Below are 12,555 nucleotides of genomic sequence, written 5' to 3' on the forward strand. Positions count from 1 at the left end.
AGGATTGAGTTTGCATTTGATTTGGATTGAGTTTGAATTGTATTGGATTTGGCTTGGATTGCATTGAATTAGATTTGGATTGGATTTCGATCGGATTTGTATTGGGGATGTGAACTGAATTTAGATTGGATTTGGATTGGAGTTGGATATTAATAAATTTGAACTAAGATAAGATTCGTATTAAACTTGGATTTGATTTGTGTTGAAGTTGAGTAAGATGTTGAATGAATTAAGATGGAGTTTGTGTTGGATCTCGATTAGATTTGAATTTGGACTTCAACTTGATATGGATTGTATTTTAATAAGATTTAGTTTAGATTCCTTATCCATGATTTGATATGGATTGGATTTGAATAGAATTCAATTGAATTTGGATTGGAGTTAATAATGTTAAAAAAAAACAAATTGGATTAGTTTTGGACTGAATTCGATTTGGATTGGATTTGTATGGATTTTGCTTAGAGTTGGATTGTATTTATATTGAATTTATATCGGATTTGGATTAGATATGTATTACCTGTGGATTGAGTTTGGATTAGATTGTTTTTGGATTGGATAAGATTTGGACTGAAATTGGAATTTATTTGTATCGGAATTGGTTTGAATTTGAATTAAATTTTGGTTGGAGCTCGATTGTATTTAGATTGAATCTACACCGGATGCGGACTGGATTTTAATTGGATTGGATTTGATTTAAATTGGTTCAGAATTGGATTTGGATTGGATTTGAATTAGACTTCAGTGGCGTAGCTAGAGTTTTGGGGGCCCGGTGCGGAGGTGGATTTGGGGGCCCCTCGAAAAGAGGTTTGCAAGATATGTCTTTTATTAGCGAGTTCACACGTACCTTCAGTATTTGTAAAAAAAAATCGTGATTAACCCCTCTACCGGGAGCCTAATTTTTTACCGTTAAAAATATTCAAATCGCGATACCTTTTTTGTTTCTCGATATTTTTGCACCATTTTTCACAAGATCTCAAAAAACTCTTCTAATTTGAGAATCCGTATCGATAATAATCATTGGTGATCTGGTTTTGAAGATATTCCGTGTTCCTTGGAGGACCGACATGCTCCATATAAAATGTCGTTGGTGGCCATTTTGTTTTAGGTCAATTTATCAAAAAAAAAATAAAATGTGTACTATACAAAGCCAGGTCATAAAGATCTACTCTGAAAAAATCATACAAATCGGTTCAATATTCTTGGAGAAATCTGGAAATTACGATATGAGGTTTTTTGAGTTTTAAGATCTTTATTTATCCAGCGTGGTACCAGAAACAGAAATATTCATTACTCAAAGACAGCTGCACCAAATTGCTTCATTTTTTCACAACATACTCGCATTAATGTATCATTCCGTGAAATGAATATCCAAACACTAGAAAAATTCTGTATCCTGAGATATTCACGTGGGTTATGGCTACTCGTCGGTCCCCAAAGAATTTTAATCTTTAATTTAATAAATAAAAAACTCCTTGTAATAAAAGTCTTGGAAGACATTTTGCAGGAATATTTGAAAGAATTCTTGATAAAAAAACTGGCGGGAGTTCCTGGGGAAATTTCTGCTTATATCGCCTGAAGAACTTCTCGTACAGGGTATCCGCATATTATCCGTACTAAATTTGAAGACATGCCTCTATGCAACCGAAATAGATACATTGAGCATTCCTGCATTGTTTGTATATTCTCAAGCAACAAATTTGATCCATTTCTGATGTCAATATTTGTAAAATCCTACCCAATCGTGTTGGGCTGTTTTGACGAACGCCGTTTTTCGGGCTTTATGATGGAAGAGAAAAGCCCTTCGATCTCAATGGATTCAAACTGAATAATTTTCTATTTCCCGTCTATCCTACAGCCAAGATTCTGTAGAAAATTTCAATCATAAAAAGAATATTTGAACTCATCTTATAGAAATTATATCTAGTATGACAAGCACCCCTCAAACAAATGTCTCCAATAAATTTCAATTTGATTATCTCAGTAAAAAGCAATAATTTTGAAATTACCCATCATTGTATTTTTCGCTATTTCATAGATGTATCACCCTCTGACCCAAATTTTTATTTTCGATCTAAATATCATTTTGAGTTATCTAAAATCGTTTTGGGCAATGATTTTTTTTTCGCAAATCTATGAATTTTTATGGTTTTTATTTTTATAATTTTTATTTTTGAACATCTTTTTTCTTTTTCACTTTTTATTGAAGACTTTTCTAGTTACTTATTTTTGGCAATTATAAAATTCTAATTTTTATAGTACTTTCAAAATAATAAATTTTAAATATTTCTCTCATTTTATTTATTTTCCGTGTAATTAACGGAAAAACAGGTTGGAAATTATTTTAATACCACCAAGCTCTTCTTCTGTTATAGGTTTATAGTACAAAAATATAAAAGACAATATTTTTTATATTTCACATTAAATAAACCCCAGGCATTTGTAGGTTATATAAGAATACAATTTTTCAACTATTTTCAAATATACAAAAAAGTTTCAAAAGTCATAAAAAACTTTACTCATATGCGTGTTATGAGTTAAGGTTTAAGCCAAAAATAAAATCTTTTTGATTTCCGAGCTACGAAAAAATACACAAAATTCCAAAGTGTACCCGTCTAAAGGCGGGGTTGGGTATTAGAGGGTTAAAATACATACATCGACATAGATTTTTATTATTTTAAATGAGAGATAATCTTTCACATATTTTGTTTTGTAATTTACGGACACTCTATGGTAATGAAGAAGGGCTCCCAGGGAACAATGAAGGACAAATCCAAAAAAATTTCCAATCATCTGAGGAATTCTCGCAAACTTCTATTATGAATACCAAAAAAAAGTCCTCAGTTAAGTCTTTATGGGTATATTTAAAAAGGTATAATTCGTGGAAGATTCCTTGGACTCATTGCATTGGTAAAGAAGTACTCGGGAAAATCTCGGGCTTGACCAAGGGTACCCATAACCCTTCAGTTGTTTTTTTAGGGGAAAATGCTTAGAAGTCCCCTCAATGAAATTCTTGGTTGAAACCTTGATAAAATCCTTGAACGATTCCTATATGCAATCTTCCAGGATCCTTAAAAAAAATCAGGGTGATCATTTTCGGAATCTCTGAGGCAATTTTTAAAACCCCTCAATTAATTGACGCCCTTATCGGAAAGCCAAAACGATTATTACTAGCTATTTTATGGTGGTTTTACGCCCTAGGCAATTCTTTCAGATATTAATTGAAAAATTCCAGGTTGCATTGCTCTGCATGTTCTTTACATGATAGCACTGGAAAAAGATCCCTGAATTTGTTGCTAACGTTTACTCTGAAGAAACTCAGTTAAAATTTTTGTAAAAAATCCTGAAAGAATTTCTAAACAAATTATTGGAAGAAATATTACGAAACCTTTAGGGTTCTCAAAATAAGTTTTACAAAAAAATTGGTAAAATTCATTGAATAATTTCATGTAAATAACCAGGAGATTTTTTAAAAGAAATATCCTGAATAATTATTTAAAGCCACCCGAGAATAAATTCAGATTATTTTTGGTAAGTATTTTTGGATGATCAAAATAAATAAGGAATTTTGATTGCCTCAAGCTCAAAGCTCACCAATGCTCCAGATTTTTGGAGGCCAACAAACTAAGGTACATTTAATTCAAAATCAAAATTCATGAAGTAAATATTTATAAATCCAAAGTCGTAATTAGACTCGACATTTAAAAAAGGTATCTGAGCCTACTTAAGTATCCACATGATGATTAGCTAAACGCGGCCCTTTTCGAAGGTTCAGTTCTTTCATGCGCCCAATCGATTTAACAACAACAAATATTTGTGGAGGCCCCTAGAATGGGGGCCCGAAGCGACGATCCCTATGGGCCCCCTCTGCTGGTTCTAAATCTAGCCATTAAGTATTTAAAATAAGGGATAATGAAGGGGCCCCTGTTCATAGCTGATCCAAATCTCGTTCAAAACCTATGATTATTATACTAATTTTTAGTTTGAGAACATACAAATCGTCAAGCTAGGTCGAACTTTCAATGCTATGAGAAATCCGCACTGCAATTTTGGGGCCCCTATGATCTCGGGGCCCGGTGCGGACCGCACCCACCGCACCCCCCTAGCTACGCTACTGTTAGACTTGTATAGTATTTGGATTGGTTTAAGATTGGATTTGATATGAAATACATTGAAAATGAATTCAATTGAATTTGGAATGGAGTTAGTGAAGTTAAAAAAATGTATTGGATTTGTATTGAATTCAATTTGGATTGGATTAGAATAGGGTTAGATTTGATTTGGATTATGCTTAGCGTAGGATTGTATTCGCATGGAATTTATATCGTATTCGGATTGGATTTCAATTAATTACCTGTAGATTGGATTTGGATAAGATTTGAATTAGATTTGAATTGAATTTGGATTGGATTTGGATTGGATTTGGATTCGATTTGGATTGGATTTTCATTGGATTTGCACTGAAATTGGATTTGAATTGGATATGCGTTAGACTTAGATTGGATATGAATTTCGTACTAAATTTGAATTTGATTTGTGTTGGAGTTGGATTAGAGTTTGAATGAGTTAATATGGGGTTTAAATTGAATCTTAATTGTATTAGATTGGATATGAATTTAGACTTTGATTGGCTAAGGAATAGGTTTTATATGGATTGAATTTGAATTGAATACAATTAAAATTGAGTTGGAATAAAAAAAATGGAATTTGGATTAGATTTGGATTGGTTGGAGCTCGATCTATTTACCGGATGTGGACTAGATTTTAATTACCTTTAGATTGGATTTGAATTGAATTTGAATTGGTTCAGGATTGGATTTGGGTTGGATTGGATTTGAATTAGATTTGTATAGGATTTGGATTGGTTTAGGATTGGATTTGATATGGAATAGATTGAAATTGAATGCAATTGAATTTGGAATGGAGTTAGTGAAGTAAAAAAAATGGATTGGATTTGTATTGAATTCGATTTGAATTGGATTAGAATTGGGTTAGATTTGATTTGGATTATGCTTAGCGTTGGATTGTATTCGCATGGAATTTATAACGTATTCGGATTGGATTTCAATTACCTGTAGATTGGATGTGGATTGGATTTGGATTGGATTTGAATTGGATTTTGATTGGATTTGGATTGGATTTGGATTGGATTTGGATTGGATTTGAATTGGATTTGGATTGGATTTGGATTGGATTTGGATTGGATTTGGATTGGATTTGGATTGGATTTGGATTGGATTTGGATTGGATTTGGATTGGATTTGGATTGGATTTGGATTGGATTTGGATTTGGATTGGATTTGGATTGGATTTGGATTGGATTTGGATTGGATTTGGATTGGATTTGGATTGGATTTGGATTGGATTTGGATTGGATTTGGATTGGATTTGGATTGGATTTGGATTGGATTTGGATTGGATTTGGATTGGATTTGGATTGGATTTGGATTGGATTTGGATTGGATTTGGATTGGATTTGGATTGGATTTGGATTGGATTTGGATTGGATTTGGATTGGATTTGGATTGGATTTGGATTGGATTTGGATTGGATTTGGATTGGATTTGGATTGGATTTGGATTGGATTTGGATTGGATTTGGATTGGATTTGGATTGGATTTGGATTGGATTTGGATTGGATTGGATTTGGATTGGATTTGGATTGGATTTGGATTGGATTTGGATTGGATTTGGATTGGATTTGGATTGGATTTGGATTGGATTTGGATTGGATTTGGATTGGATTTGGATTGGATTTGGATTGGATTTGGATTGGATTTGGATTGGATTTGGATTGGATTTGGATTGGATTTGGATTGGATTTGGATTGGATTTGGATTGGATTTGGATTGGATTTGGATTGGATTTGGATTGGATTTGGATTGGATTTGGATTGGATTTGGATTGGATTTGGATTGGATTTGGATTGGATTTGGATTGGATTTGGATTGGATTTGGATTGGATTTGGATTGGATTTGGATTGGATTTGGATTGGATTTGGATTGGATTTGGATTGGATTTGGATTGGATTTGGATTGGATTTGGATTGGATTTGGATTGGATTTGGATTGGATTTGGATTGGATTTGGATTGGATTTGGATTGGATTTGGATTGGATTTGGATTGGATTTGGATTGGATTTGGTTGGATTGGATTTTGGATTGGATTTGGATTGGATTTGGATTGGATTTGGATTGGATTTGGATTGGATTTGGATTGGATTTGGATTGGATTTGGATTGGATTTTGGATTGGATGGATTTGGATTGGATTTGGATTGGATTTGGATTGGGATTGGATTTGGATTGGATTTGGATTGGATTTGGATTGGATTTGGATTGGATTTGGATTGATTGGATTGGATTGGATTGGATTTGGATTGGATTTGGATTGTATTTGGATTGGATTGGATTGGATTGGGATTTGGATTGGATTTGGATTGGATTTGGATTGGATTGAATTGGGTTTGGATTGGATTTGGATTGGATTTGGATTGGATTTGGATTGGATTTGGATTGGATTTGGATTGGATTTGGATTATTCGATTCAGATTCGATTTGGATTGGATTTTCATTGGATTTGGACTGAAATTGGATTTGGATTGGATATGCATTAGACTTAGATTGGATAAGAATTTCGTACTAAATTTGAATTTGATTTGTGTTGGATTAGAGTTTGAATGAGTTAATATGGGGTTTAAATTGAATCTTAATTGGATTAGATTGGATTTGAATTTAGACTTTGATTGGCTAAGGAATAGGTTTTATATGGATTGAATTTGAATTGAAAACAATTGAAATTTGGGTTGGAGTAAAAAAAGCAATTTGGATTTGATTTGGATTGGATTGGAATTGGGTTTGAATTTGAATTAAATTTTGGTTGGAGCTCGATTGTATTTAGATTTAATATATATATCGGATGCGAACTGGATTTTAATTACCTTTGGATTGGATTTGAATTGGTTCAGGATTGGATTTGGGTTGGATTGGATTTGAATTAGATTTGTATATAGGATTTGGATTGGTTTAAGATTGGATTTGATATGGAATAGATTGAAATTGAATTCAATTGAATCTGGAAGGGAGTTAATGAAGTTAAAAAAAATGGATTGGATTTGTATTGAATTCGATTTAGATTGGATTAGAATTTGGTTAGATTTGACTTGGATTATGCTTAGAGTTGGATTGTATTCGCTTGGAAATTATATCGTATTCGGATTGAATTTCAATTACCTGTAGATTGGATTTGGATTAGATTTGAATTGAATTTGGATTTGAATTGGATTTGGATTCGATTAGGATTCGATTTGAATTGGATTTTCATTGAATTTGGATTGAAATTGGATTGAATATGCATTAGATTTGGATTGTATTGGATTTGAATTTAGATAAGAATCGTATTAAATTTGGGATTGATTTGTGTTGGAGTTGGATAAGAGTTTGAATGTGTTAAGATGGGGTTTGTATTGGATCTCGATTGGATTAGACTGGATTTGATTTAGACTTGAATTGGATATGGATTTTATTTGAATTGAATACAATTGAAATTGGGTTGGAGTTATTAGTTGGAGTTAAGAGTTTAATGGAATTTGGATTTGTTTTGGATTGGATTTGAATTAAATTGGATTTGGATTCGATTGGAATTGGGTTAAATGTGAATTGAATTTTGGATTGGATTTGCGTTGGATTAGATTGGGATTGGATTGGATTTGGATTAGATTTGAATTTGATCAGGATTGGATTTAATATGGAATGTATTGAAATTGAATTCAATTGAATTTGGAGTAAGTGAAGTTTAAGAAAACAAATGGGTACAGGATTGTGTTTGAATTGTATTTGGATTGCATTTGAATGGATTGCATGTAATTGGATTTGTATTGGGTTTCGATCGGATTTGGAATTTGGATTTGGATTGGATTTTGAAGGCACTCATCACATCAAAGAAAATATACAGTTCGTTGCACGCCTGCACGTCAACGATTCCAGCAGTGAATATCAACTCCATACAAAAAACAAATCTAAACAATTCCAGCAATGCATGTAAAACAGTAAGACAGTCAATTAAGCGTGATGAAAAAGGGACAGAGAAGGATAATTTTTCGTGGCGTCACCATGCACTCTTCTATTGGACTTAATATAGTGAACTGTGGCGTTGTTCAGACAAACCCAAAGACTACGGTGGAGCTTTCTATGGTAGTTTTGAATATTTTAATGATTCATTATAATCAAACATTTTGGAACCTTGAAAGCAAACTATTCAGAGTTAAGAAATAAGTTGTTTCGATCTTAAATCAATACAATCGTTCATTTAAATACCATTTTGAAAGAAAAAAATAGTCACTTATTTTGTTGCGTTCTTGAATGGTTCAAGAAAAAAACTTTTGTCTGATCGCGAAACGCATAAAGAAATTTAAAATGGAGACTGTCTTGATCGTTCGCTAAGAAATAAAATCATTCAGCAAGTGAACAACATACTTAGGTTGAGGCAAAGCATTATTATTGTATTTAAACTATTCTATGGAATTTATACTCTGATTGCCCAATGCCTTTTTTTTTGTAATATCAACAGATCTCTCAATGTAGCACAACATGCATACTTTTAAACGTAATAAGACGAAACTTAATAGTTTTGAGAGTACTATTGTCCTTTATTTGATATGCATCAATCTCAAGACATTGGATCAAAGAAGTAAACACAATATAATTATTTGGAAGTACACTGTAAAGATAGCTTTAAAAAATCGATATAGAAAAGTCGGATTTTGTGTGTGATTCGTCTTTTGAAGAGTAGAGGTGAGAGGGAATGTGGTAATGGATTCATAACTATAATAATGTTGACAGTTTGATTATATATTGAAGCTATAACGAACATTTAAGTTTGATCTTAAATAAATGAAATCGGTAATCACCATTTGAAAATAGGACATTTTCAATAACAACGCTTTGGGCTGCGTTCGGTTTTGCATCACGTTAGATAAAGGCTTCAGCGGGAGAGTTACTCAAATCTGTGTAGACATTGGGTTGTAAGAAGCTATCTCTCTCACTCGGTAAAGAACAGAACGAGAGAGTGTGTGCGCGAGTGACGGCTTCAAACAGAGAGCCGATCAGAAGTCTGACTATGCAACGATCGCAGGGAAAAAAATGAATCAGTCAATCGGTTATAGTTTAGAGCAACGGACGTGTTGCGGTGACGGTTTTGGCTGAGGATGCTTAACATCCTCAGCAAAATACGACAGCGAGGTGATCGAAAGGTGGAAGCAGCACTACGATGAACACCTGAAAGGCGCAGAGAACACAGGCACAGAAGGTCAGGACAGCGAAGGCGATGGCTACGTCAGTACAGCGGACAGCGGAAATCAACCAGCTCCCACGATGGGGGAAGTTAAGGATGCCATTCAACAGCTCAAGAACAACAAGGCCGCTGGCAAGGATGGTATCGGAGCCGAACTCATCAAGATGGGCCCGGACAGGTTGGCCGCTTGTCTGCATCGGCTGATAGTCAGAATCTGGGAAACGGAACAGCTACCGGAGGAGTGGAAGCAAGGCGTTATATGCTCTATCTACAAAAAGGGCGACAAACTGGAGTGTGAAAATTATCGTGCAATCACCATCCTAAACGCCGCCTATAAAGTGCTATCCCAGATTCCCTTCCGTCGTCTATTACCTATAGCAAACGAGTTCGTGGGAAGTTATCAAGCAGGTTTCATCGACGGCCGCTCGACAACGGACCAGATCTTTTCCGTGCGGCAAATCCTCCAGAAATGCCGTGAGTACCAGGTCCCTACGCACCATTTGTTCATCGATTTCAAGGCGGCATACGATAGTATCGACCGCATAGAGCTATGGAAAATCATGGACGAGAACAGCTTTCCCGGGAAGCTCACAAGATTGATCAGAGCAACGATGGACGGTGTGCAAAACTGCGTGAAGATCTCGGGCGAACACTCCGAAGGTGGCAGATTTGTTCACCCGCATGAAAAGCGAAGCAACAAGAGTCGGGCGAATGGTGAATGCGTCGAAAACAAAGTACATGCTGGTTGGCGGTACTGAGCGCGACCGGGCCCGCCTAGGAAGCAGTGTTACGATTGACGGGGATACCTTCGAGGTGGTGGACGAGTTCGTCTACCTCGGATCCTTGTTGACGGCTGACAACAATGTTAGTCGGGAAAGAAGAAACTGCGGTCAAGAAAGATTCGCCCCCGCACCAAATGCACGATGTACAAAACGCTCATAAGACCAGTAGTCCTCTATGGGCATGAGGCGTGGACTATGCTCGAAGAGGACTTGCAAGCCCTTGGGGTTTTCGAACGCCGAGTGCTAAGAACGATCTTCGGCGGCGTGCAGGAGAACGGCGTGTGACGGCGAAGGATGAACCACGAGCTCGCTCAACTCTACGGCGCACCCAGTATCGTGAAGGTAGCTTAAGCTGGAAGGATACGCTGGGCAGGGCATGTTGTAAGAATGCCGGACAACAACCCTGTAAAGATGGTGTTCGCCACGAATCCGGTCGGAACAAGAAGGCGTGGGGCGCAGCGAGCTAGGTGGATTGACCAGGTACACCAGGACCTGGAGAGCGTGGGTCACAGTCGAGGATGGAGAGAAGCGGCCATGAACCGAGGGAATTGGCGAAATATTGTTGGCGAGGCTTTATCAAGATAATTGATGTAAAGCCAAATAAGTAAAGTAAGTAAGTAAGCACATGTCATTTTTATTGGAAAATGTATGTTTTATTCCATAGTCCAATCTACTGGTACATTACAACCATTGGTACCGGCACTCTATATAAATTGTCTGTATCCACTTTTTAAAATAAAATCAAAAATTTGTCTGAAGACAAAGCTTTTGATCTTCAAACAAATTTTAATTTTTCTTGTATGCTGTATCAATTGTAGTTGTTATATAATACCAGAAATAATACTTTGCAGAGGATTCAAAATTGAATTTAAAAAAAAATCCTTCCTCCGTGGTATTGTACTAATCGGTTGCATAGATTATCGAATGTTGGAAAATTGGAACAAACGTCTAATACAATTATTAATAATTTTAAACAAATATCGTTGGCATTTTCAATTGCCACGATTAATTCTTTATATATTTAGGTTGAAATCGTTCTATTTTCTCTTATACGCAGGTAAATTCTAAACTGATACAGTAAATATAATGTTATATGTTGTTAATAAAATGTAAACTACAATTTACTTTCATTTTACTGAATTAGGATGAGTGTTTAGATTAAAGAAATGAATGTGATATTTGAATTGATGCTAGTTAAAAAAAAATCTGAACCATCCGTTACATAAACAACTATGGCAATGGAGATAATTTTCTGTTATGTTACTCCATTCCCAGAAAAAAAAACTGGTTGTGTTGTATCCCATTCTACAGCTACGAATGAACCTACCTGATTGGCTCTGTCCTTTGCCAGGACGCGCAGCTGATATAAACTTTTCCTTTCATAGTCTAATGAGCCAACTAATCGTATAATCCCTTTTCCATAGGTGGTTGATATAGTGAACACATCGTTATCCCCGTCCAATTCTTCCAAGTAGTAAACCACCTGGCCATATGCTCCTTCGTCACGGTCCGTTGCCTCCACCGTAGCAATGATTCCCGGTTTGCTGTCCTCTGACACTTCTACAGCCGATGTGTATGGCTTAAATATTGGTTCGTTGTCGTTTATATCTTCCACAAGCAGCAACATGCTTTGGGTAACGGAAAATTCACCCAAGCGCCCATCACTTAGCGTTAATATTAATGAGTACTCATCTTTGGTTTCTCGATCAAGTTCTTTGTTTAAGTAAACATTAGCCTCATTCACACCACTTCGTTCCACTCTTATCACATCACTGTCCACCGCTTTACGGACTCCAAATGTTAAAGGATCCTCATCGGGATCGTAACCTTTCAATTTGTATATCAGTGAACCGACTGGCGTGTCGGGCCCTTCTTTTAGCCTAAGCACTATTTCTGAATGACCGTCGATCAAAAACCGAGGTGGACGATTACATGACACTATTGGAATGAACGTTAATAGCAATACTGCAACACACGGAACACTGCTGAGAATCCACTTTAATCGTACTCTTCGAAACTTGTAAGATGATGCCTTTCGTTTTCTGGTGGCATGTTTGCAAAAATCTGGAGTGCATGAGTTCCGTGTGAAATTAAGGCTGGTGGAATCCATTGTTGATCGTCGTTCATTGTACCACTTCCAATATAAGCGATGATAACTTTATCTGGAAATAGAAATGTGATACGTAAAGGCATTAGTTAAAACCTATTAGTGAAAGCAGAGTGATACGGGTTGAGAATAATTTCCGGGTGTTGGGAAATTACTATTTCAGTTGTAGGGGGAGATCCCCCAGTATCGGACCGCACCCAATACCGGACAACGTCGAACAATGTTCCAAACTAGATGGTGTATTAGAAGAAAAGAAAACTATTATCGAAGGCAATGTTTGTGTAGAATAACACATCCTTGTCATGTGAAAACTGTAACATATCAATGGCCGAAATCGTGAAAACATATTTTAGAACAAAATACTGAAATTATATCTAA

The 12,555-nt window shown here is 35.8% G+C and overlaps 1 protein-coding gene across 2 annotated transcripts in view; it reads right to left on the reverse strand.

Annotated features, from left to right (window-relative positions):
- The window catches only part of LOC5568531 (cadherin-23), a 94,263-nt gene extending 82,031 nt beyond the window's left edge, over positions 1-12,232 (reverse strand). For both annotated transcript variants that reach the window (XM_021852100.1, XM_021852096.1), the window contains exon 1: positions 11,398-12,232. In XM_021852100.1, the coding sequence (XP_021707792.1) occupies positions 11,398-12,180 (783 nt within the window). In that variant the 5' untranslated portion in view covers positions 12,181-12,232. The remainder of the gene's footprint in view (positions 1-11,397) is intronic.
- Positions 12,233-12,555: the final 323 nt, after the last annotated feature.

This window comes from Aedes aegypti, chromosome 1 (genome assembly GCF_002204515.2).
Source record: "Aedes aegypti strain LVP_AGWG chromosome 1, AaegL5.0 Primary Assembly, whole genome shotgun sequence".
Taxonomy (NCBI): Eukaryota; Metazoa; Arthropoda; class Insecta; order Diptera; family Culicidae; genus Aedes; species Aedes aegypti.